Consider the following 25742-nt stretch of genomic DNA (forward strand, 5'->3'; position numbering starts at 1 on the left):
AACAATAGGTCGTCGGTTTGAGTACCGTTATCGGTCAAAGATGTTCTGGTAAGTCTGCGCATCTCCCACTATTGGTTTTCCAAAGAATTGCAATTCTAGAAGCGCGGCTTGTAGGTTTCTTTGGCTCTACAGCCGTAGCAAAATATTCTAGGAAGTTCAACGCAATCTTCATAGTGGTGGCCACTCTGATCGCAGTTCCAACACAAAATTTTGTTTCGAACCAAACTAGCTACTACATCTTCCGATCCATCATATTCATCTGGAGACAACTCAGATATATTGCGACGGTAGTTAAATGGAGTCGTAGTCTGTACATCTTTGATTTCGCCATAAAAATAATCTTGTTTAAGCTCTTCTTCGTTTAAGAAGTCCAGGCTACGGATCCTTACATGTGGAATTGTCTATCAGAAGCTGTACTAACTCACATTCGGAAATAGTTTTAGCCTATTAACTAAGTCCTCTATTGCTACCTGATAAAAGACAAATCCTAATTCTCTTCCTGCCGTCGCTTAGCGATTTTTCCCAAAGCCCTAAAAAAATGATTGTTCTCAATTAGATCGCCCTGTCCTTCTATCTGGATGTTTTTATAAAAGTGTTCCCTTTCCAGCCTCAGGCATGTGTAAGCCTAACATGTTGTAAGCGGTTTCGTGGGCAGATATTTCTGAAGCGTTAATAAACTTGTTCCCGAGATGCTGCAGTTTCCTTTCAACGGAAACATTTCCAAGTCGTATTTCTGTCATCGCTTGCTGAAGCAGTTGCGACACGCCAATGTTAGATCTGTTAGTGTAGGTAAGCATTTTATCCATGTTAGTTCCATGAAAGCCTAAAATATTTCTACTATAAGCATTCAGCAATCTATAAGAAAATTGGCGACGAATAAAATCTTGTGGCCAAATTGCGTACATTTTCCCTGAGTGTTGATTCTGTTATGGAGCTGAGGGTCGATGGACAGACTCCCACCTTGTGGTCTGCCTCTGTGTGCCCCCTTTACCATGGAAGCAGTGCCTCTGAATTTACCCGCCTGCAGCTAAGGAGGTTTCTTATCCAGAGGCTTATTGCGGTGTTCGTGTTGGTCGCTTCTAGGCTATCCATTGTAGCATCCGTTTTGACATTGTTGAATGCTCCGCATATATTTACGAATACTACAAGTGTAGGGCTCTCTCAACGGTTACTACTAGCGAGTGTAGTGCCGTTTTCACAGATTTTCCTTTGGTGTAGGCGTGCTGGTTGGATGACAGAGTCCTCCTATAGTCCGACACACTTAGACCTCAATGGGTCCATTGTGATACCGCATGATCTCGTTTTTTCCTTCTCTAGGGTCCCGTTTTTTAGTAGTTTTAGCCTGTGTTAAGCTGATCAGCATGTCGGAGGATTTAATAAATGCACTTATGCTTTTTTTTTTTTTTTTTTTTTTTAATTCGCGACCGCTGAAGAGAGTGGACGTGTCTTGTGCGATATCCGCGAAAAGTGCAAGAAAGTTGATAAATTAAATGCAAACAAAACACTAAAACTAAACTGGTTAATTTCAAATAAGCGAAAAGACGCTAAAACCCAAAGAAATTTAGGTTTCAACACAAAATCGGTGTAAAGACTTTTACTAGCACATACATTTTTTCATCTTATAATAATAAATAAGGGCCACGCTAATAAAAGCTCAACTCAGCTCCGCGAGCCGAAGAGACGGTTACTTTTCATATGTCTCAACGCGTGATAGCGAAGTGCAAAAAACGACCCTACTGTCGGTCGATAGCCAAAGAGCACGATCTTGCTCACCATGCTTACTTACGGCTACCCCTACTCCGACGGAGTGGAGTCAACAATGCAAAACCCCCCCCACCATCAGTTTCGACCCCTGGCGCACCAACAACATGCAACGGTAAAACTTCTGGATCCGCACTAAATTTGTCAGCAACAACTACAGCTACGGCAAAAAAACCAACGACAACCACAGCTACGACTATTATTTCGGAATCGACTGCAACCGCAGCTCTAAATACAACGGCAACAACAACCACGACAACAAATCAAAACCAAAACAAAATTCAGCAAGCGGGTCCGGCCATACAGCCCGCAGAACACCGCGGTAGGTAACAAGTCAAAAATAAACCGTGTCCAAGTAGAAGATATATTACCCGGGAGATCCGACAGCAATCGATTTGCGCTTCTAGCAGAAAATGAATCAGGACGGGCTCAGGAGACCCAACCGAAACCTAAGCCCCCACCAATTTACATTAGGGAGAAAATCTCGAACGCCCTGGTGAACAAAATTGTTTCGCTGACCGGAGACGGAAACTTTCATGTTGTTCCGGTCACAAAAGGTGATATCCAAGAAACCAAGCTTCAGACCAAATCTGAAGAACATTTCCAAGCAGTATCCAAATACCTGGAGGAAGCTAGGAAAAGCTACTAAAAAAAGCAGCAAACGCCTGCAAGTGGTAAAAAAAGGAATCGAGCCCGACGTAACCGCCAAGGAAGTTATCGATGCTCTCAAGGAAAAAGAGTTTTCTGCAAAGAACGTCAGTAACATTATAAACAGGAAAAAAGAGCCGCAACCACTCTTCAGGGTCGAGCTGGAGCCAGACAGCAGAGTCTTGAAGAAAAATGAAGTGCACCCCATTTATAACCTGCAATACTTATTGCACCAAAGAAGTAACATAAAAGGAACGGCCCAGTGCAACGCACAAGTTGTCAGGAGTATGGACACACCAGGGCATTCTGTTCGCTTCGAACAGTCTGTGTAGCTTGTGGAGACTTCCACAATTCGGCTAACTGCCCTGCCAACAAAGAAGACCCCAAAAAGAAAAAAATGCGTTAACTGTCAAGGTAACCACACGGCAAACTACAGGGGCTGTCCGGTCTACAAGGAGATGAAGGACCGCATGCGAAAAGTGATAGCAACGCGTCATCAGAATACCCAAAATGCGTACACTTACTCGCGTACGACGCCGGAAGTATTTTTCAGCACGGCTGCAAGATCCTTCTTTGGTCAACTAAATACCCAGAAGGGATTCTCATACGCCGATGCCCTTCGGCCGGGGACGGAAAACCGACTCCAGTCTAATCTAGGAAACGCTCAGCAGATCCAAGAACAGTCGCAAAGCACTCTGGAAACTATGATGGTCACCATGCAACAAAGTATGATGGAACTCATGTCATTCATGAAAACGACCATGCAAACACTGGTTCAAAACCAGAACATGGTGTTACAGCTACTTGCAGCTAAGCAGTCCAAATAATCAGATGGCAAATCTACGAATAACAATGTGGAACGCCAATGGCGTTTCACGGCACAACCTTGAAGTAACACAGTTCCTGAATGAAAATCATATCGACATTATGATACTGGTAGAGACGCACCTCACAAACAAATACAACTTCCAAATAAGAGGCTCTTGAAGAAGTATTCGTGGAGGCAGCCACTATCTCAACACCACAAGGCAGGGACGTGCAAACCAACCACTTCAAAACTAATCTGCAAATTGAACGGTTAGTCCTAGAAAAGAGGCGCCTGCGACGTGCCTGGCAAACCAACAGATCGCCGTCATCAAAACAACGTCTTAAGGAAGCCACTCGCTCACTAAATCGAGCTCTAAAGCAAGAAACAGAATATGCACAGCTGCAGTACATTTAAAAACTATCGCCAACCAGTACAAAACATCCTCTGTGGAGGGCTCACCCAAATCTGAGCTCTCCAATCGAAATAGTCACTCCGATAAGAAACTCAAAGAAACTCAAGCCGAAACTTTTGCTTTACATCTACGAAACGTCTTCCAGCCGAACCCTGCCACTGGTTCACTTTTCCTACTCAAATCGAATCTGAATCTATTTCCCTTCCACCATTGTTTCAGCCAAAGGAGATCGCGAAAGTCATTGGGGAACTGAAACCGAAAAAGGCCCCTGGCGGTGACCAAATAACCCCAAAAATGTTAATAGAACTTCCAAACTCTGCCATTGAGGTTATTTGACAGCTCTTCAATGGGATTATAACTCTCGGCTACTATCCGAAAAAATGAAACAAATCTATTGTCATTATGATACCGAAGCCCGGAAAAGACCACACAATTCCGTCATCCTACAGACAAATTAATTTATTATCGTGTCTGTCTAAGCTGTTCGAAAAATGCCTTCTAACTCGCATAACACCATACCCATACCCATACACCCTGCTCATCAATTTGGATTTCGTCAAAACCATGGAACAATCGAACAAGTTAACAGAATAACATCAGAAATACGCACATCCTTTGAGCATCGGGAATACTGCAGCGCAATATTCCTCGATGTATCTCAAGCCTTCGATCGAGTATGGCTAGATGGCCTCTTGCACAAAATCAAAACACACTTACCTGATTACACTCACAAGCTTCTTGAGTCGTATATATACAACAGGATCTTCGCAGTAAGGTGCAATACAACAACATCCGACGACTACATTATCAAAGCTGGAGTCCCGCAAGGAAGCGCGCTAGGGCCTACTCTGTTCCTCCTATACACAGCGGATATTCCCACGAACGAGCAGCTAACAATATCTACGTTCGCTGACGACACCGCAATTTTAAGTCGCTCGAGGTGCCCAGGCCGAGCCACAACACAGCTAGCAAACCACCTCCTAGTAGTAGAGAGGTGGCTATCTGATTGGCGGATTAAAATAAATGAACAAAAATGTAAACACATAACGTTTACTCTCAACAGGCAAACATGCCCTCCACTATTATTGAATAATACGCAGATTCCCCAAGTCAACGATGTAACGTATCTCGGCGTCCACCTTGACAGACGACTAACCTGGAGAAGACACATCGAACGCAAGAAAGTACATCTAAAACTAAAGGCCAGCAGCTTCCACTGGATTCTTAACGCTCGTTCGACCCTGCGTCTGGACTACAAGGTTTTGCTCTACAACTCCAATTTCAAGCCCATCTGGACATATGGCTCCCAGCTATGGGGGAACCCCAGCAGCAGCAACATAGACATTATACAGCGCGTTCAATCGAAAATCCTGCGAACTATCACTAGGGCACCATGGTATATTGGCAACCAAAACATCCACAGGGACCTAAGCATTCTTACCGTAAAAGATGAAATAGACAAACAAAAAGCGTTCTACAACGAAAAACTCTATGTGCACCCCAATCGCCTCGCAAGAGGCTTGACTTGGGTTTCCAGCCGATCCCGTCTACAACGCAACGACCTGCCAAGTCAGCTATAACTTTCGGGCCCCTTTAGCACAACATCAGTCATATGACTGTGAGTTAGATTAATTAGTCTAAGATTTGATACACTTATTGTTAGTATCCAAAGGGAGAAGATTCAATAAATAAATAGCAAAGCAAAAAAAAAAAAAAAAACTTATGCTTTTGAGATTAATCTCCCATATTTCGGTAAGATCGTCGATGAAGGGGCTTCTTAAGTGTTTCAGTCTGAGTTTGCATAGGGCTGGGCAGAAGCAGAGAAGGTGTTCTACCGTTTCCACTTCTTCCTCATCCCTACAGCTTCTGCAGAAATCATTTTGCAAGGCTTTTAGCCTGCCGGCATGTGCGCCAACAAGCCAGTGGCCTGTAAGAGCTCGAATCAACATGCCACACTCTGTGCGGCTGTGTTTGAGTAACTCCGAGGTTTTTTTGTTGTTTATCACAGGCCATGTCTGGTGAGAGATGCGACACTGTGGTGCGTTTTGCGAATGGGTGTTGGCTAGTGTGTTGAAGTGGTTTTTTATGTTTAGCTTGCAAGTAGCCATGGGCATACCGACATTTTCCTCTCCTGGGAGGAGAGGCTTGGTGGTGCCCGGCCTGGCAAATTCCTCCGCTATGCAGTTGCCTACGATGTCCCGGTGACCCGGAACCCATATTAGGCTGATAGTAAACTGATTTGCCATCTCGTGGAGAGATCTGCGACAGTCTGCTATTGTACGGGAGTTGGTGTTTGTCGAGTAGATCGACTTAATAGCCGCTTGGCTGTGACTATATATGTTTAGGTGTCCTCTCTGGAGGCTAAAGTTCCCTAAACAGGTTAGTGCTTCTTTTATAGCGTGGACCTCCGCCTGAAAGACGCTACAGTGGTCCGGGAGCCTGAATGAATTCCTGATATCTAATTGTTCGGAGTATACACCTCCGCCAACGTGTCCTTCTAATTTAGAAACAGATTGCGTCCGTCGTTCCCGGTCGGCCCTGTTCCCATTCCTCTCTATCAGGAATCAGGGCCTCAAAGGGTGTGTGACTATATTCAATGGATTTGCATAGATCCGTGATCTTCGGAATCGATTTATCATACTGGAGAATTTTAGCATGGCCATAAAACTGGGCTTTCCACTGCCCTGTGTCCCTCAGTCGAATACCTGCCGATTTGGCCCTTTCCATGCCTAAGTCCAGGCGCTTCATTCGGGGTGGTTCGAAGGGCTCCACTAATACACAAAGCCGCCATTCGCTGTGCTTTGCTTAGAGCAGTATGCATTGTTTGTGCAAGTCGGTCCAACACAGAGCCACTCCGTACAGTAGGATTGGCTTGACTACCGCTGTGTATATCCAGTTAACTATTCTTGGGGACATGCCCCATCTTAGCCCGATTGCTTTTTTACAGAAGTAAAGTGGAATGGTCGCTTTTTTGGTTCTCTCTTGGTTGTTTAAGCCCCATTTGAGGCGTTTATCTAGTACTAACCCCAAGTATCTGGCGTGATCGCTAAAGGAGAGATTACAATTGTTTAAAATGGGTGGGTTAAGTTGTGGAATTTTGTACCTATATGTAAATAGAACAAGTTCTGTTTTCGTGGGGTTTACCCCGAGTCCGCTCGCTATCGTCCATTCCGATAGTATTTTAAGTTTAGCGGTCATAAGATCGCAGTGGATATTTTCCATTAAAGATGATAGCGACGTCGTCTGCGTTTGCCACGACCTTACAACCTCCTCCCTCCAGAATCCGCAGTAGTTTATTTACTGCGATATTCCACAAGAGGGGTGATAGTACACCTCCTTGCGGGGTGCCTCTGCTCACTAGTCTAGTCTGGGTTGAGGTCCCTAGTGTGGCTGTGACCATTCTGCTTATCAGCAATTTATGGATTAGCCTCACCATTGGCGGCTCAACCCCTAGTTCTGTGAGAGATTCTGTTATAGCAGTGGGAAGCACGTTATTGAAGGCTCCCTCTATATCCAGGAAGGCGATCAGTGTGTATTCCTTGATGTTGAGTGATTTCTCGATGCTGCTTACCACCAAGTGTAGCGCCGATTCGGTTGACTTACCTTTGGTGTAAGCGAGTTGTGCTTCTGATATTTGTGTCGGGTCTACGGTGGCCCTTATGTGTAGGCTTATCATTCTTTCAAAGTTCTTAAGCAGGAATGATGTTAGGCTTATTGGCCTAAAACCCTTTGCTGTGGTGTGAGTGGCCTTCCCTGCCTTGGGAATGAAAACCACCTTTGTTTCTTGCCATGCTGTTGGTAGTTCTCCTACCGCCAGGATGGATTGGAAGATTTTTTTCAATTAGTTTATGGCTATTTGTCCTGCTTGTTGGATGTGAGCCGGTGTTATCCCGTCCGGTCCTGGCGATTTGTATGTTTTGAAACTATGAATGGACCATTTCATGTTGCGGTCTGATAGGAGTGGATCTAATTCGATTCCCTCTCCTGCTCCTCTTTCAGGAGGACGACCTGCTTGTTCTGCAAAGTCTTATATGACGTGATATTTAGAAGAACTTGTAAACCGCCTAACTTTCAATGTTCCTGACTAACACGAAATTATTATCACCTAAATTTGCCACGATGTACATCAAAATTTTTGTCTGCAGGAGACCTTACGCGTTTTATGTAAAATTTATTTCTGTGTAATAATTATAACAACCTTTATCATTTAATTTGCACTTCAACTTATATCCCGGTATTAAAAACTAATATTTTAACTTATTTGCTTCATTCTTAGTTGCTTTCTCTTATTTTCATTCTTTTTTTGTATCTTCCTCGCAAACTCGCGTTTTTTGGCTCTAAGAAGTTTTCCTTTAATCATTACTTTGACAAATGGGCAACACTTTCGTATCCGAGGCAATTTGCTGAAAATTTATGTCCATTCTATTTTGTTCACTGTCAGTATCTCTTTGTCTTTTAACAGGTGTATTCGGGGAGTTATTTGACGTTGGTGCTTGGAACTTTAAAGGGTTTTGGTTTCTACTCATGATAATTTCCCTGGTTTTGAGGGAAAATTTGGTTTCTGTTTGATGAACTTTGAGGATTTGTTGAATTATTTTAATTGTTATTATTTGTTGGATAACTATACGAATGAGAATAATTCTTTTTATGTATATTTCCCGAATTCGTTCGACTATAGTGACGTATAGGTTTTAACGAACTGATTTTGTTGTCTGCTCGCTGAGAGATTCGTGCGTCTAGCTCAGAAGATTGTGTGTTCATCCCACCAAATTTATATGACGTCACTGCCCCGTAGATCAGTGAAAAAACAAAGGGTTCAAATGGTAACAGCTAGTGCTCCTCTTCCTGGCTTGTCGACGCGTTGACTCGACGTCCGCTGGTTCCTGTGTCTCGGGACGCTAGTAGTGGCCGCCTCTGCTCGCTTGCCGACGCGCTGCCCCGGGGTCGCTTGTCGCGCCTTAGACTGGCAGAGAATTCGGCTTTGGGGAGCGTCAACGATCTCAGACTAGGGTGAACAAGCTTTGCTCTCCAGGCCAACGCCTTTCGGGGCAATACCTGTTCACTTACTCTGTCCCGGACGGTCCCGCTAGGTTCTTGCTCAGATCGCGCTGACACGCCTAGCGCAGACGAACGTTCCACCCGGCTTAACCCTAATGCTTGACGTCCGCGACGCTCCTGCGCTCCCCAATAAGCTCCGCGCTGCGATGGTAACGAGGCTGCCGGAGATGTCTGCTGACGTCGGTGCCGATGTCCTCTGCGCTGTCTCCTGACCACTAGCTCGGTGTTCTGGCACTCGGGGAGTTGGGCGGTTGCTGTTCGGGAACTTCGCCGGTACTCGCAGGGCTCTCCAGGCGAACGCCTCTTGAAACCGCAAATCGATCCACCGCTCGACCGTCACGCCAGGTCCTGTTTAGTCGGGCAAGGTACGCTGGGTCGCCACGTACCTGGTAAGCGGCCGGCCATCTGCTGCTGCTGCTGATTAGACTTGTGGGGAGTTATTCAACTCCTCACATTCCCCCCTTACTTTGGGAAACATTGAAAAAACTCGGTCCTACTCTAAGGCGTTTCCTTGCATATTCTAGCCTTCGAGTCGTTCCGATTCCCGCGGCGCTCACTCGTTGCTCCCTCGATACTCCCTCGACGCTCTTAACTCCCTTGAGTTTCTATAGCGCTGGTCATCCTCCTCGTAGCAACTTGAAATCTCCCGCGCCGATATTTTCCACGATTCTACTGGGACCTCGATACTCATAAGCTATCGATCCCCAGCTCACTGCTCATTGCTGCGTCCTTTCATTGGTTCCTCCATCTGGTCACACCATCCGTGCGTGATCGATGTTTATTTGACTATCGATACCGACGGTGCTTCGTTGCCACCTGCTCGTTGCGATATTTCCACCTTATGCCGATGTTTCCATTTTCGTGTGCCCATCGATCGCACTATTGTCTAGTGCCAATCGACCGCCTATCGAGGCGCCCCCTTCCCTGGCTCGTGGTGATTTGGCACCTTTCTTAGGTAAGTTTTTTTTTGCATTTCCTTTACTCCTTTTCATCTCATCCCTTTCTCTCTTTTCGTTCTCTCTCGCCCTTCGCTCGTCCCCTTGTGGCTGCATCTGACTCCTTATTGGTTTGCGTTTCTGCTTCCCGCATTAAGCCCCTTTGAATTTCAGATTGCTGGTGCGGCCCATACAAATTAAAAAGTTCATTTGCGAATAACTTGAAAAAATGTATTTTTATTTTTTCTTCGCTAAGTTACAACTTTGCACCTTTTCCTTAATACCGACTTTTATTCTACTTTTCACAATGTTTCTTCTATTGAACCGATCTTCTCGGATGCAAAAACGGACTGCCTGGCCAAGGGCCGATTATCTGATAAACAAACCTCGGTTTAAGAGAATTGGTGAACTCAAGAGTTGGACAACGGTTGGACTCAAGAGAGTCGGGAAATCGGATGATCAAATTCTCTGCTCGATTGCTAAACGGATTACGCTGCAGTTTTGGGGCTCGCCGGGTGCTTGTGTTTACATTAGCTGGACCCAGCTTAGTTTATGTTAGGAGGACTGCGGCGCAATTGAATCTTAATAATGAACTTGGATTGAAGTGGGGGAGCTAGTTGGGATTCTGTGGGAACGCTGAGTAAGGGGATCCCAGCTAAGAATTGTGTATAAGAACTTGTTTACGACTTGGGTAAGGCGGCTGGGCGCTCGAACTGGAAGGCGTTCTCAGCTAAGAATTGTATATGAAGAGTTTGTTTATAAATTGGGTAAAGAGGCTGGGATCATGAGCTGGATAACTCACCCCCTTCTAAATTGAATCGCCCCGATTCATTGGAAGTGTCGGATAAACGTAATTTAGATGATTTGTTAATTCGACTATAATTTCATCCTCAGTGGTATTTTCATTTTCGGACATATTATTTTCGGGGGTTATTTCAATATGAATTTGCCGTGGTTTGAACATTAGATATTTTTTGAATTTAAGTACAAGCGTGTGATAATTACATATATTAAAATTAACATGATCAGTATAAGTTATTGGAATTTGTGTTTGTTTAATTTGAACAAATGGGTTTAATATGTTAATGTTATTGAATGAAAGTTCCGAATCATTTGACATAAGATATTCGGATATTAAACAAGGAAGAACGCCATAGTCGAGTACGTCGACTATCAGATTCCCGTTAAAATTGTAAAACTGTGAAAGTGAAAGTTGATACAAAATCAACTCAGAAACAAAAGCCAAATACAAATACAAGTCCAACAAGGGAGACCGCTATAGTCGAGTACCTCAACTATCAGATACCCGTTACTCAGCTGAAGGGACGAAAGGGAAATGTAGATATGCAAGCAGCAAAGCGAGATTGAAATGCTCCACCTACCGGCGGTAGACAGATTTAAGCGTTATGGGCGTTAGAGTGGCCTTGGCAAATTTTTTTTGGATCAAACGATAGGTGTTGGCGAGACCAATACATTTCAGTTAAAATTTTGTATCTAGCATGAAAACTGTGGTCGTCACAGGCTTGGGCGGCTTGTGGGCGTTAGAGTGGGCGTGGCACTCTGCTGAAACAAACTTGCGCTGCGTAAGAAGCTCAGGAACCTGCACGCCAAATCTCAATAGCCTCTTATAGTTTCCGAGATCTCAGCGTTCATCCGGACAGATGGACAGTCGGACATGGCTAGATCGACTCGGCTAGTGATCCTGATCAAGAATATATATACTTTATGGGGTCGGAAACGATTCCTTCTGCCTGTTACATACTTTCCGACAATTTTAGTATACCCTTTTACTCTACGAGTAACGGGTATAAAAATAAAAATTCAACAAGAAGGAGGAGCTGAGGGCAATCCCTCGCTAAATAGTGACGATCAGAAAACAAACCGAAGGACGAGCTGAGGGCAATCCCTCATTGACCCAAATATTAAATGTTAAAGGCAAGGTTGGACTTTGTTTTTAGTGACAAACGTCCAATCCATATGATTGAAGTGCTAATTCAAGGGAAACTGACCATAATGGAATATTATGGGTTAGTTAATAAAAAACTAGCTCTTGTAATAAATAAAACCTTTATGACTTACGGCAGAAATAAACCATTAACTGCTGAAATGAACGAAAAACCCAAAATGATTATAGACGGGTACCAAAACTCAAATAAAAATCCCAGGCAAGGTAACCGTAATAACTATAATAGCAATCAGAAGAATACTAACAACTTGAGCTTTAACCAACCCGATAGCCAAAATAGAAACAATTATAATCAGAATTAAAATCATAATTGGAATCAGGGCAGACAGTATAATCCTCAGTATAATTCCCATAATCAATGGAATTCCAGTAAAGCTTAACAAAACAAGCAAAAACCGATGGAAGTAGATGAATCTTTACAGATTCAGAATAGGCCAAAGTACAATCAGAGTTATAACAGTTATAGCAACAACAACTATAACCAGAATAAATTAAATGAAAAGAAAAAGCAGGAGACACAAACAACTACGCAAAATAATCCGCAGAACAAAAGAGAACAAACAGGTACGGTTAACCAACCAGCAAATAAAACTAGCATACTTACTTAATACGATACGATAGCAAAATTTATAAAAAAATTAAAATTCTAATTGACACAGGAGCAACCTCCTGCTATATCAAATCAGGGATTTATAAAAACAAAAAACTAGCTTCCTATATATAAAAGAGTATCTACGGTTAATGGTTATTCTATTATTAAATATTAACACATGATAACGATCTTCGATACGCGTGTGACGATCCTGCCCGACGGCTAGACCGTCACAATATATAGATATAAGTAATAGTTAACTAAGTTTGCCATTGCTATTATTAGTACGTAAGTGATATGAAATGAAGGATTATGATTTAGTAAGTGGAAAGCGAACATATGGATTGTTGGGGTGCAAAACCAAAATAGGTCAAATTTGGTTCCGCACCATCCGCCCGAGGTGGCAACCATAGGGAAAAATACTAGAAAATAGAGAAAATACCAAACCGATCTGGCAAGGCAAAGGGAAGAAGGATGAAATGGGCACACGGCGGCTTCCGGTCTCTCGTCTCTGGTATCGGAAGGTGTACGGTTGCGCACGCGGAAAAGAAAAGGCAAGAAAACACGCGGAGAAAAGAAAGCCCGGTCGGTGGAAGTAAGGTTAGTGAATCCGTGTAATCGTCGCAATGAAACCCAGGAACGATTAAACACGACAAATAAAATTGAGTGAGCTAATACGAAAAGAAAAGGCGAGCGGCATTGATGTACATATTGGGTTTTGTTCCCCCCTCTTCACGCACCCTTTGTTCCCCGAGCGAGCCAGGTTACTAACGATCGATGACCCAATCGGAAGCGGTAAATTAGTTACGTCGGACATATATATAGCATCCCGATCTTGTGAAACTCACCCACTAACCTACCTGCACAGTGAGGCGGAAAACCCCCTCACATTCCCGCATGAACCCCCCCCCCCACGAGGTGGTATATCCCTTCGTGCCACGAGGTGGCAGACCCTTTCGTGCCCTATTAACCCCCCACGAGGCGGCAGATCCCTTCGTGTCCTGTTAACTCCCACACCGTACCGGAAGGGCAGACCCTTCCGACTTTGAATAGTCGATCTTGTTTTCAGCCGGCCAAGCACGACGGACACTGGCTGCGGCCTCACCCGAAGGTCCAGCCCATGGAATTTTTGGCCTCGCAAGCCTTATCCCTCGGCCACGTATGATAGAGCCCGGCTGCGTCCTCGCCCGAAAAGACTTGGTATTCTGACGGTACCGTAATCTCATAGGTCCTGGAATACCCCTCCCTTTGAGCGGATAGACGTAGAATCTCCGGGATAATTGGTCAGAAATCATCGTTCGCCCCGCGAATATTACTCTCTAGCCCTATGTCTCAGTGACTTTACAAATTTCTTGTAAAATGACCTCTGGATCCGACTGAGAGTTATATCCTGGCCAGAGAGCATCCTTACACGCGTTACACGCGTTTTGAAATAGATGGGTTAAAATCAGACTTTCTAATAGGTTAAAACCTATTGAAAAAAATAGGAGCTGTAATACATACAGAAAAAGGAGTAATAAGATATGAAGAAAAAACAATTCTTCCATTAAATGAATTTGTTATACGAAAATACTTTAACGAAAAGGCCAAAATCAGGACAGAGTCTGAAGAGGCAAATCAAAGCCAAACAAGTTTGGGATTTAAATATCCTAAACACGCCGTCTTTGAAGGACGTGGATAATGATGGATGGTGATCCCGACCGCAAGGTAACTGGATTCAGCGTCGGGCAGCTGCCAGAGTCATCCGCGATTACGCCAGGCGGAAGGGACACTTACGAAACGGCACAAGGATGTGAGGATGCGTGAAACACACCCTCCATATTTCGCCATTTCTATTTCCGCCACGAAGGCATACAATTGGAGATTACGCCACGAAGGCCATTTATTTATAAGTTATAATATATAATATAATTATAATATAAGTCGTTACGCCACGAAGGCAATTTGTTTAAGTTCAAACTAGAAGCTAAGCTTATCCGATTTAAATATCGCGCGCACCAGGGCTGGAAAACCACCCAGTGTTGGTCGACCGAGGGCCAACAGCTGATAGTGCCGATAGCGATAGGCGGGAGGTTCGATAAGAAACTGTGTTGGGAAACGAAGAAACCCGGCAAGCCGGGCTTACATGCGGCCGCAAGGGCGGAAGCTCGCTCTCATTCTCGAATGGCAGCCAAGGCGATCAGACCTAGGAGCGGACTTTAACCCGGAGTGGTACAGCGGCACGAGCGTCGGCACGCCGGATCTGTTCAGGCCCACTGTCCGGCGAATCTGGACTGGCCCCGCTATCCAGCTGCACCAGCTGCACCGCTCTACCGCTCTACCGCTCTCCCGCTCTCCCGCTCACCCGCTCTCTAGCGCTCCCGCTCTCCTGCGCTGTTCCTAGCTCCCGCCATGAAGTCTCCGCTGCGCTTTGGAGCGCAGAGCGGAGCTTAGACTAAGTCAGTTCGATTTCTGAAGTTCCAGAGAATAAACCGCGGTCGTACCCCCGCCTACTTTTTACCCAGTTTAACTTCTTGTGCACTTTTTATTTCCGACTAAGGGGCAAATACGCGTTCGAGTGGTTTCTCCCCTACAGCTTCATCAGCACCAGCAGCAAACCGCACCAGCAGCAAGTCAGCGAAGCCCAGCGAACCAGCCCGCCGACGCCGAACGTTTTCCCGCCGTCGCCTCCCACGCCATTCCACCAGCGCCAGCACGGTACCCCGCTGCCCCCCGGCGTACATTTTGATCCATTCGAGCCGATAAGATAAGTAAAGCTTTTCGTTATATTAATTGCCGGTCTGCAGTCAGCCACTCGAAAATAATTCGTTTGACTTTCTGTACGATTTGTCTAAAATCCTAGTCCGATTAAATCCGACAACGGCAATTAAAAATTACTTCGCCATTTTTTTCTTCGATTTTCCTTTTGCTACGTGCGGCCATATTGCCAATTTTTTCCGACTCCTTTTTAATTGCATTTGGCCGCTCATCCATACTTACATACACATATACAAAATCGAGAAAAAAAAAATTCCAAGCTTAGAGAAAATATTGTGCAAATATAAGCCAAGCATACAGTGAGAATTATTAAATTTCTAGTGTTCTGCCAATTCAGGCCCCCAAAACTTCAAGATTTTTCTCTCTGTATATCCGCAGCCGCTAAAATACTTGCACATATTTTTTCGTTTTTCCAAATACAGTCCACACACAATAAATCGAAAACTTCCACAACAACACATACCCCGCCGGCAATAATTATTTAACAAATTTAAAACCGGCGAAAATTACATACATACAAATATATTACATCCATACAAATATCTACATCCATACAAATATCTACATATATACACATATCTACATCCATACAAATATCTACATCCATACAAATATCTACATCCATACAAAAATCTACATATATACACATATCTACATACAGTCACATATAATTTTTAACTCCACCATCCCGTTCCGACTAATTAAAGTTTTCCGTCGGCCATCCGGTAAAAAATAATAAAATACAAAAATTACACCAACCGACGAGAAAATTTTTTGGTCATTGTGTTTTATTTACCATCAAACTTTTTTAGTATTTTTTGGGTATTTGGTATTTACTCCGTAAAATTTATTTTATTTAAACGGGAAAAATACCAGCACTCCACTGCATGCATAGCATCCTCCGTCCACCATTTTTTGGTATATTTTTAGTATTTTTTCCTCGAAATATTAAATCAAATTAAAGCAATACTCCAATATTAAATAATCAACCGATCGCATCCTCCGTCCACCATTTTTTTGGTATATTTTTAGTATTTTTTCCTCGAAATATTAAATCAAATTAAAGCAATACTCCAATATTGAACAATCAACCGATCGCATCCTCCGACCAACAAATTTTGGTATTTTTTCTTCATTTAGAAGTTTAAATAAAGGCGAAATTATTACAATTACTCCACCGGGGACTATATATATACACATAGTTGGTATTTTCCCCCCTCAATTTATCCAAACGCAAAAATACCAGCAAAAATATACCAAACTTGATCCCAACCATAATACATATACCAAAAGGGTTAAATATTATAGAATTACTTCTCAACGGGTGATATTCGAACTCATCACTCACTGTTCCTAATCCGTATTATTGGGTTTAATTCCGCAAAGTAACCAGGTCGGTGCTTGCTTCCAATTTCTATTTCTCCGATCCACTACTTTTTTGTCGACACCTCGTTCCACTGTTCCAGAAGTGGGCCAGGTTTCCTATTTATCCGACATAAACAAAGGCGAACAGATTCAGATTCAAATAAAGGTAATTTCTCTTTAAATGTCCGCTGGAAGTGATAACAACAAGTTGTCTATTCCACCTGCCGTAGTCCCAGGCATATCCGTAGATCCGCCCACACCCGAACTAACTGCCAAGACCTCGTCGCCCCGAAAAAGGGTCACCCGTGCAAACGTCAAAATGGCACTAACACCTTCCCAGATCGCTCTAAGCAAATTTACTGAGGTCTCAGATCGGCTGAGTGAGTTTGAATCCAGAGCAAACACTCCTTCGCCGATCCCTCCTACTCTGTCTATGCTGAACATCCGCCGCGAAGAAATACGCGCGTTATGGGACCGCATCAAGGCAGAATACGATGAATGCACCGGGTGCATAGCAGAAGCCGGAGACAGTGCAGCTGATAGTTTGCCAGTTCTCAAGGCTAAATACGGCTACTGCTATTCCGTTTACGAGAGATGTGGGGCTCAGATCGCGGATATGATAGCCCAGGCTCCCCAAGTTCAAGCTGTTCCTACCCAGACTTACATACCCTCTGGATGTCGGCTGCCTCCGTGCGATACCGAGGTTTTCACCGGAGACTATCTGCGGTGGCCGACCTTTAGGGATCTGTTTACGGCCATTTACATAAACAATCCAAGGCTGACGCCAGTCGAAAAATTGTTCCACCTAAATGCCAAAACAAGCGGCGATGCACACACGATAGTGTCAAACTCCCCCCTTACTAACGACGGCTTTCGCTCAGCTTGGGCTAACCTAACTGAGCGTTTCGAAAACAAGCGGTTGTTAGTAAATAGCCAATTGAAAATACTTTTCAATGTGCAGTCCGTTAATCAGGAATCTGGGTCAGCTATCCGTGAACTTCAACGTACCATCCAGGGTTGCCTTACGGCTTTAGAAATGTCCGGAATTGAAACAGAAAATTGGGATTGCCTCCTAGTGTACATGTGCTCCTCCAAACTTCCTAAGCTCACGCTATCCTTGTGGGAACAGTCCCTGCACAATAAGGCAGAGATTCCGACGTGGCAGGAACTGAACGCCTTCCTTACGGAGCGTCACCGGACCTTAGAAGCCATAGACGACGTACGGCCGTCGGGATCGAGTCAATCTCTGCCAAAAACACCCGCCCCCACTGCAGCGCCTCGAAGAATAAATTCATACGAGACAAGGGTAGCACCCAAGCCAAAAGGATGTGACCTTTGTAAGAAGGAAAACCATCCTGTCCGCACATGTGCACGGTTCCTCCAGATGACGGTCGACGAGCGTTCGGCATACATAAAGAGGAAGCAGCTGTGTCTAAACTGCTTCGCACGAGGGCACCAGCTGCGTGATTGTGAGAGCACTCATAGTTGCTTTACGTGCCGCGGCCGCCATCACACCTTACTACACAGAGGCAACTCCTCCCAATCGCCTTCGAATCCCGCCCCAAGACCCAGATCAAGACCAAGTACACCAGTTGCCACCGCTTCCCGGTCCACGGACTCGACAGTACAAAATTACTTCGCGACGGGGTATAGATCCGTCTTGCTGGGCACCGCCATAATTGACATATGTCACTTGGGGTCGAATTTTAAAGCTCGTGCCTTGATAGATTCAGGATCAGAGGCAACCTTCATTTCTGAGCGGCTGTTCAATCTAATTAAGTTGCCTCACCAGGTAATCCGAGCCCAAGTATCAGGCTTAAACCAGACAGTATCCGCTGAATCCAAAAAGCTCTGTCAGTTTACCATCCGTTCTCCGACCAGGCCTGGCTTGCAAATAAACACGACGGCCTATGTTCTTCCTCAATTAGCGGGAAACCTTCCATCTTGTCCGATTCCGCAACAGTTTCTACGGGATCTTCCCGAACTGTCACTAGCGGATCCAAAGTTCTACGAGAGTGCACAGATAGATATTCTGGTCGGGGCCGACATACTGCCATCCATTCTCCTAAGCGGCACCCGGCCGAATATTTGTGGCTCTCTTCTCGGGCAAGAAACCATTTTCGGGTGGATCCTAACAGGACCCGTTCCTGCTCCAAGGGAAAATCAGATTTCCGTTTTTTCCACACGAATCTCCCACACAGTTAACACGTCCCTGGATAGGCTTCTCACCAAATTTTGGGAGGTGGAGGATCTGCCAGTAAAAGTGACAAAATCTTCCGATTTGGCTTGTGAGGAAAATTTTCTCCGAACGACTACGAGAGACGATAACGGCAGGTATGTCGTAAGTCTTCCGTTTCGTGATCCTCAAAACGTAAAATCCGCCCTCGGTCACTCCAGATCCTCCGCGTTGTCGCAGTTCCTAAGAACCGAGCAACGCCTGAAGAGGGACTGTCAGCTGAAAGCCAAATACGACTCCGTGATTCAAGAGTATCTCGACCTCAATCACATGAAAGAGGTCCGTCCTACCCATAATTCTGCCAGTTATTACCTTCCGCATCATGCCGTGCTCAAGCCGGAAAGTACAACCACTAAGTTACGTGTGGTTTTCAATGCCTCCAGCCCTTCAGAGAATGGGGTCAGCTTAAATGATATCCTTCATGCTGGCCCAGTCTTACAGTCCGATCTAACTATCCAGATCCTGAAGTGGCGATATTTCCGATACGTCTACAGTGCCGATATCGAGAAAATGTATCGGCAGATATGGGTAGATCCGAAGCATTCCCCGTTCCAACGCATTTTATTCCGCAACAGCGAGGGGCACATTCGAGATTTCGAATTACAGACGGTAACTTTTGGAGTCAATTGCGCGCCATTCCTGGCCATTCGAGTCCTGCAAAAGTTGGCAACTGACGTGCAGCTCAGCCATCCAAGAGCGAGCAATGTCATTCGAAATAATATGTATGTAGACGATGTCCTTGCGGGAGCTGACTCCGCCGAGGACGCTAAGTCCATAGTTAGCGAGCTACAAAGTGCTCTAGATTCCGCGGGGTTTCCACTGAGAAAATGGACCTCCAACAACAAAGAAATATTAGCTCATATCCAAAGCGATCATCTTCTGACAGCCGACTTCCTCGAGATCGACACTGAGAGCACAGCCAAAACTCTCGGCGTACGATGGAAGGCGACGTCCGATGAGTTCTTTTTCGTCCCACCAGATTTAGCAACGGAAATCTCCCACACGAAACGACAAGTCCTTTCCCAAATTGCCAAGCTATTTGATCCAGCAGGCTGGCTCGCTCCATTTGTTGTGTGTGCCAAAATCTTTATGCAAGAGATTTGGCTTCAGGATCTAGGCTGGGACGATAAACTTCCAATTGAGCTGTGCCAAAGGTGGAACAGCTTTCTCCAGAGCTATTCGGTCCTAGACCAGGTCAGAATACCCAGATGGGTTTCCTTCCGTCCAGAGTTCCGCGTAGAGCATCACGGATTCTGTGACGCCTCGCAAAAGGCATACGGTGCTGCGATCTATGTGCGCGTAGAAGTGGGCCATAAGACGATGGTGCACTTGCTCACGGCCAAGACGCGTGTGGCGCCAGTCAAAACGGTGTCCCTTCCCAGGCTGGAGTTATGTGGGGCTCTCCTTTTGTCCGAGATGGCCGAAGCCATTCTTCCAAATATGCCGAGGCTGACCTCAAAATTCCACTGTTGGACCGATTCCACGATTGTGCTAGCATGGTTAGCAAAACCAGCGTGCCATTGGACTACGTTCGTTGCCAACAGGGTGACGAAGATCACCGAGTCCACTGAGGCGGCCAATTGGTCGCACGTTCAATCCGAACATAATCCAGCTGATTTGGCTAGTCGAGGAGTTCCCCTTCAAGAGCTGGTGGATAACCCGCTTTGGTGGCATGGACCCACTTGGCTGCAACGTCCACGCGATCAGTGGCCTAGCCAGGGAACCGACCTGCCGGTGACTGAGATCGAAAAGCGTGCCGTTAAAGTCCATTTGGCGTCTATGCCGTCAGAAGATTTCCTAGATCGCTTTTCCAATTTAGATAGAGCTTTGCGGGTCCTCGCGTATGTCCATCGATTTGTCCAACGATGTCGAAGACAATCACCGCCTTCCGGGGTCCGTCTAGAGGCCCAGGACGTTGCCGCCGCGGAAGAACTCATGACGATTTGCACTCAGCGCAGGTATTTTTCTGAAGAATACCGCTGCTTGAGTCAGAAGCGTCCTGTGCCCGCGGCGAGTTCGATTCTCTCCCTGAACCCCTTTCTAGATAAGAAAGGGGTAATCAGGGCATGCGGCCGCGTAACGGCCTCCGACAGTTTGCGGTATGATGAACGACATCCGATAATCCTGCCGTACGAATGTGCACTCTCGCGGCTTCTGGTCAAATTCACGCATCTCATTACGTTGCATGGTGGCAACCAGTTAGTGGTGCGTCTCACTCGGTCCAGATACTGGGTTCCGAGAATAAAGAACTTGGTGAAGGCAGTGGTTAACTCCTGCAAGGTCTGCGTTATCCACAAAAAGAGATTGCAAGTCCAGATGATGGGAAGTTTTCCGAAAGAGCGAGTGTCCTTTTCCCGCCCGTTCACGTACACAGGGATGGACTACGCCGGCCCGTTTGACATAAAAAATTATACCGGAAGAGCTTGTCTCATTACGAAAGGGTATGTGTTGGTTTTCGTTTGTTTTTCTACAAAGGCCATCCATCTAGAGCCTACATCCGACTTAACGACTGAAAAGTTTCTGGCCGCTTTCGCTCGTTTCGTCTCTAGAAGAGGGTGTCCTCGCCAAGTCCAATCCGACAATGGAAAGACCTTCGTCGGCGCCTCCACCGTGCTTTCCCGAGACTTCCTGCAAGCCGTTAAGGAGTCTGTGACCGATGCCTATAGTCATCAGCAGCTCACCTGGCAATTCATTCCTCCGGGGGCACCCCACATGGGAGGCCTATGGGAAGCTGGTGTCAAGAGCTTCAAGACCTTGTTTTACAAGTCCACCGCTACGCGGAAGTACACCTTTGAAGAGCTGTCCACCCTCCTAGCGAGAATCGAAGCTTGTCTGAATTCCAGACCGCTATCTCCCATGTCCGAGGATCCAACTGATCTCTTAGCATTGACACCAGGGCACTTTCTTGTTGGTGGACCTCTTCTATCCATAGTGGAACCTGAAGTAAAGGGCGAATCCAAGTCCATTCTGAACCGGTGGCAGCACTTAAAGTCTCTCCATCAACAATTCCGCACTCGATGGAAGGATGAGTACCTTAAGGAGCTCCACAAGCGCAACAAGTGGCAAGTCCCCACAGAAAATCTGCGTGTTGGCGATCTGGTCGTCATTAAGGATGACAATTTGCCCTCAAATGAGTGGCGACTCGGAAGAATAGACTCCGTTTTTCCGGGAGCCGATGGTAATGTCCGCGTAGTCGACATTCGTACGACACGCGGCATTGTCAAACGTCCAGTGACCAAGGTGGTTCTTCTTCCAAGAGAGCCGCCCAAAACTACCTCGTAACGAGCCGCGTTTCTTACACACCCTAGTCCGTAGCCATTTTCCACGTCAGTGTTAATCAGCCGTTTGTTTTTTTCCTTATCCACACTCTAAACAGGAAAATGGCTCCCCGTCCACGTAGCGCTCAGGCTCTGGATAGCAGACGTACTCGAGGTACTCAGTCCTACCGATGCCGAGTCTGCCGCGGAATCCATCCTCTTCGGAAGTGTCAGAGGTTCCTAAAGCTGAGCGCAGAGAAGCGGCTGCGGGCAGTGCTTATTAACAAGTACTGCGCGAACTGTCTCGCACACGAGCACTCCACTGGGAGCTGTCGTAGCGGTGACCGGTGCAGAACGTGCAACCGGGATCATCACACGCTGCTGCACATGCATGACCTTGGTTCCCGGAAAAAGTCCGGCTCCAAGCAAAAGTCCCGCTCTAAGCAAAAGTCCCGCTCCAAGCCACAGCCCGCTTCTCCGCAGCGTTCGCGCCGGCAAGATCCGCCAACTCGCCAAACGCCTGCTCCTCCACCGCGCTCAGCATCCTCGACACCAGCTCCGTCGCTCGCCGCACTTCTCCAGCGGCATAGCGTTAATGTCCTCCCGACTGCTGTGGTGATCGTCGAGACCGGAGAGAAGAAGTTCGACACCGCCGCACTCATCGATCCGTGCACCCCGACAAGCTCCATTGATGCATCCCTGGCCGCCGCGTTGCGTTTGCCGACAACGAACGTGGGCGACGAGAGCATATGCACGGCGACGATTCGTTCGAGGGTCGACGAGGCCATCAAGCTGGAGGTGGTCCTCAAGATCGAGCCTAACGTGCGCATCCGCACTCCCATCCGTTGGACTCAAGAGAGTCGGGAAATCGGATGATCAAATTCTCTGCTCGATTGCTAAACGGATTACGCTGCAGTTTTGGGGCTCGCCGGGTGCTTGTGTTTACATTAGCTGGACCCAGCTTAGTTTATGTTAGGAGGACTGCGGCGCAATTGAATCTTAATAATGAACTTGGATTGAAGTGGGGGAGCTAGTTGGGATTCTGTGGGAACGCTGAGTAAGGGGATCCCAGCTAAGAATTGTGTATAAGAACTTGTTTACGACTTGGGTAAGGCGGCTGGGCGCTCGAACTGGAAGGCGTTCTCAGCTAAGAATTGTATATGAAGAGTTTGTTTATAAATTGGGTAAAGAGGCTGGGATCATGAGCTGGATAACTCACCCCCTTCTAAATTGAATCGCCCCGATTCATTGGAAGTGTCGGATAAACGTAATTTAGATGATTTGTTAATTCGACTATAATTTCATCCTCAGTGGTATTTTCATTTTCGGACATATTATTTTCGGGGGTTATTTCAATATGAATTTGCCGTGGTTTGAACATTAGATATTTTTTGAATTTAAGTACAAGCGTGTGATAATTACATATATTAAAATTAACATGATCAGTATAAGTTATTGGAATTTGTGTTTGTTTAATTTGAACAAATGGGTTTAATATGTTAATGTTATTGAATGAAAGTTCCGAATCATTTGACATAAGATATTCGGATATTAAACAAGGAAGAACGCCATAGTCGAGTACGTCGACTATCAGATTCCCGTTAAAATTGTAAAACTGTGAAAGTGAAAGTTGATACAAAATCAACTCAGAAACAAAAGCCAAATACAAATACAAGTCCAACAAGGGAGACCGCTATAGTCGAGTACCTCAACTATCAGATACCCGTTACTCAGCTGAAGGGACGAAAGGGAAATGTAGATATGCAAGCAGCAAAGCGAGATTGAAATGCTCCACCTACCGGCGGTAGACAGATTTAAGCGTTATGGGCGTTAGAGTGGCCTTGGCAAATTTTTTTTGGATCAAACGATAGGTGTTGGCGAGACCAATACATTTCAGTTAAAATTTTGTATCTAGCATGAAAATTGTGGTCGTCACAGGCTTGGGCGGCTTGTGGGCGTTAGAGTGGGCGTGGCACTCTGCTGAAACAAACTTGCGCTGCGTAAGAAGCTCAGGAACCTGCACGCCAAATCTCAATAGCCTCTTATAGTTTCCGAGATCTCAGCGTTCATCCGGACAGATGGACAGTCGGACATGGCTAGATCGACTCGGCTAGTGATCCTGATCAAGAATATATATACTTTATGGGGTCGGAAACGATTCCTTCTGCCTGTTACATACTTTCCGACAATTTTAGTATACCCTTTTACTCTACGAGTAACGGGTATAAAAATAAAAATTCAACAAGAAGGAGGAGCTGAGGGCAATCCCTCGCTAAATAGTGACGATCAGAAAACAAACCGAAGGACGAGCTGAGGGCAATCCCTCATTGACCCAAATATTAAATGTTAAACTTTATTCGAAATGATCAAATTAGTCAGGGAATTTAAAGGAGAAGAAGACAAATATGTGAGTTGGAGGGAATCAGCAGAGATAGCCATGGGGCAATATGCTAGAGGTAGCGAAAGATTCTTTTCTGCATTGTCAATCTTGAGAAACAAAATAACTGGTACAGCAAAGGATGCCCTAACACGCAATGGGACAGTGTTAAATTTTGACGCCATAGTGGCAAGGTTGGACTTTGTTTTTAGTGACAAACGTCCAATCCATATGATTGAAGTGCTAACTCAAGGGAAACTGACCATAATGGAATATTATGGGTTAGTTAATAAAAAACTAGCTCTTGTAATAAATAAAACCTTTATGACTTACGCCAGAAATAAACCATTAACTGCTGAAATGAACGAAAAACCCAAAATGATTATAGACGGGTACCAAAACTCAAATAAAAATCCCAGGCAAGGTAACCGTAATAACTATAATAGCAATCAGAAGAATACTAACAACTTGAGCTTTAACCAACCCGATAGCCAAAATAGAAACAATTATAATCAGAATTAAAATCATAATTGGAATCAGGGCAGACAGTATAATCCTCAGTATAATTCCCATAATCAATGGAATTCCAGTAAAGCTTAACAAAACAAGCAAAAACCGATGGAAGTAGATGAATCTTTACAGATTCAGAATAGGCCAAAGTACAATCAGAGTTATAACAGTTATAGCAACAACAACTATAACCAGAATAAATTAAATGAAAAGAAAAAGCAGGAGACACAAACAACTACGCAAAATAATCCGCAGAACAAAAGAGAACAAACAGGTACGGTTAACCAACCAGCAAATAAAACTAGCATACTTACTTAATACGATACGATAGCAAAATTTATAAAAAAATTAAAATTCTAATTGACACAGGAGCAACCTCCTGCTATATCAAATCAGGGATTTATAAAAACAAAAAACTAGCTTCCTATATATAAAAGAGTATCTACGGTTAATGGTTATTCTATTATTAAATATTAACACATGATAACGATCTTCGATACGCGTGTGACGATCCTGCCCGACGGCTAGACCGTCACAATATATAGATATAAGTAATAGTTAACTAAGTTTGCCATTGCTATTATTAGTACGTAAGTGATATGAAATGAAGGATTATGATTTAGTAAGTGGAAAGCGAACATATGGATTGTTGGGGTGCAAAACCAAAATAGGTCAAATTTGGTTCCGCACCATCCGCCCGAGGTGGCAACCATAGGGAAAAATACTAGAAAATAGAGAAAATACCAAACCGATCTGGCAAGGCAAAGGGAAGAAGGATGAAATGGGCACACGGCGGCTTCCGGTCTCTCGTCTCTGGTATCGGAAGGTGTACGGTTGCGCACGCGGAAAAGAAAAGGCAAGAAAACACGCGGAGAAAAGAAAGCCCGGTCGGTGGAAGTAAGGTTAGTGAATCCGTGTAATCGTCGCAATGAAACCCAGGAACGATTAAACACGACAAATAAAATTGAGTGAGCTAATACGAAAAGAAAAGGCGAGCGGCATTGATGTACATATTGGGTTTTGTTCCCCCCTCTTCACGCACCCTTTGTTCCCCGAGCGA

General features: G+C 45.1%; 2 protein-coding genes across 4 annotated transcripts in view; both read left to right on the forward strand.

Annotated features, from left to right (window-relative positions):
- LOC139354692 (polyamine-modulated factor 1-binding protein 1-like) overlaps positions 1 to 25742 on the forward strand; it is a 201196-nt gene that overhangs the window by 33567 nt on the left and 141887 nt on the right. The gene's annotated exons all lie outside the window — the stretch shown is intronic.
- Positions 16118 to 21820, forward strand: LOC139354691 (uncharacterized). The gene has a single exon (XM_070998932.1). It carries the CDS (start codon positions 16484 to 16486, stop codon positions 21818 to 21820), a length of 5337 nt encoding a protein of 1778 aa, XP_070855033.1. The 5' UTR covers positions 16118 to 16483.

This window comes from Drosophila suzukii, unplaced genomic scaffold (assembly GCF_043229965.1).
Source record: "Drosophila suzukii unplaced genomic scaffold, CBGP_Dsuzu_IsoJpt1.0 scf_13, whole genome shotgun sequence".
NCBI lineage: Eukaryota > Metazoa > Arthropoda > Insecta > Diptera > Drosophilidae > Drosophila > Drosophila suzukii.